General features: G+C 36.0%; 1 protein-coding gene across 1 annotated transcript; it reads right to left on the reverse strand.

Annotated features, from left to right (window-relative positions):
• Positions 1-378: 378 nt before the first annotated feature.
• LOC141553452 (olfactory receptor 4F6-like) lies at positions 379-1,317 on the reverse strand. Its single transcript, XM_074285110.1, has one exon. It carries the CDS (start codon positions 1,315-1,317, stop codon positions 379-381), a length of 939 nt encoding a protein of 312 aa, XP_074141211.1.
• Positions 1,318-1,562: the final 245 nt, after the last annotated feature.

Below are 1,562 nucleotides of genomic sequence, written 5' to 3' on the forward strand. Positions count from 1 at the left end.
TCCATAATTTTGCATGATTTCCAGGTAATATACCTTGTTTTTTGTTAGTTCTATGATTTTAATAATCCAGTGAGTCAAAGAGGTTCATCACATATGATAATAGCCATTAAGACAGTCTTGAATAATAATCAGGCAAGACACTGCAGTCTCACACTCAGGTCTTATAGACTCCAAGCCCACTTCTCTATGCATTCTACTATCTTGCCTTCTCAATTGTTTTTGGAGTATAGATTCTTAGGATGTACTTAGTAAAGTGTGAACAAGCATTCTGAGGATAGGCCTTATCTCATCAGTGTTTAAGCACTGATTAAAATGGCTTCTAGCTGTCTCAGCAGGTACACTTGTATCTCCAATCTGTTCAATATCCTCAAACTATGTTTAAGAAAACTTCCTGGAACTCATTATGTTACTGAACAGCTTCCTCATTGCCACCTTCATCTCTTTATTCCTAAAAGTATAGATGACAGGATTCATAAAAGGGGTGATAAGTGCATCAAAGATAGCAAGAAACTTATCTATTGGCAATGTGGGGAATGGCCACACATAAACTATGATGCATGGACCAAAGAAAAAAATCACTACTGTGATGTGAGCTGACAGGGTGGAGAGAGCTTTGGATGAACCACCTGAAGAGTGTTTACGGACAGTGACCAGAATGAAAATGTAAGAGATAATCAATATGCAGAAAGTTCCCATGGAGATGAAGCCACTGTTAGCAGTGACCAAGAACTCCAGTCTATAGGTATCCATGCAGGCAAGTTTGATGAACCTAGGGAAATCACAATAAAAACTATCTACTTTGTTAGGGCCACAGAAAGGTAAGTTTACAACAAAAGCCAATTGCATCATAGAATGCATAAAGCCAATAATCCAAGATACTATCAAAAGCAAGATGCACCTTTTCAGACTCATAATAGTTAAATAGTGCAGAGGTTTACATATTGCAATGTATCTATCAAAGGCCATAACTATAAGAAGTACCATCTCAGTACCTCCAACAGTGTGAATAAAGAACATCTGGGTTATGCAGCCATTCCGAGAGATGACTTTGTGCTTTCTGAAGAGATCAAAAATCATCTTTGGAGTTGCAATACTGCAAACACAAGTGTCAATGAAAGAGAGGTTAGCCAACAAAAAGTACATAGGTGAATGCAATCGAGCATCAGCAAGAACTGTCAGTACAATAAGAAGGTTTCCTAGAATACTTGCTACATAAAACATTGAGAAGAACAGAAATAGAAAAACTCTCATTTCCTGAGAACTTGCAAGTCCCAGCAAAACGAATTCATATACCACAGACTCATTTGATCCATCCATTAATTCAGTTTGCAGAGTATATTCTGGAATTTACCTGAAGAAAATATCAAGAAGAAAATATAATTATTGAGATCAAAAGCAAATAGTTTAGGTAGATTGGAACTCAAACTTCAAACATCTTATACTGATTTATTATTTTATATGGCTAGATAACAATCAAAGGATCACAAATTTAAAACTGGAAGAAATCTTAGAGGTCACATAGTCTATTTCCCTCATTTCACAAATAAGGAAATTGAAACTGA

The sequence above is a fragment of the Sminthopsis crassicaudata genome, chromosome 2 (assembly GCF_048593235.1).
Source record: "Sminthopsis crassicaudata isolate SCR6 chromosome 2, ASM4859323v1, whole genome shotgun sequence".
NCBI classification, from domain to species: Eukaryota; Metazoa; Chordata; class Mammalia; order Dasyuromorphia; family Dasyuridae; genus Sminthopsis; species Sminthopsis crassicaudata.

Coding starts and splice junctions, on each gene's coding strand:
- LOC141553452 (XM_074285110.1), bottom strand. CDS start 1,317: ATGGATGGATCAAATGAGTCTGTGGTATATGAATTCGTTTTGCTGGGA.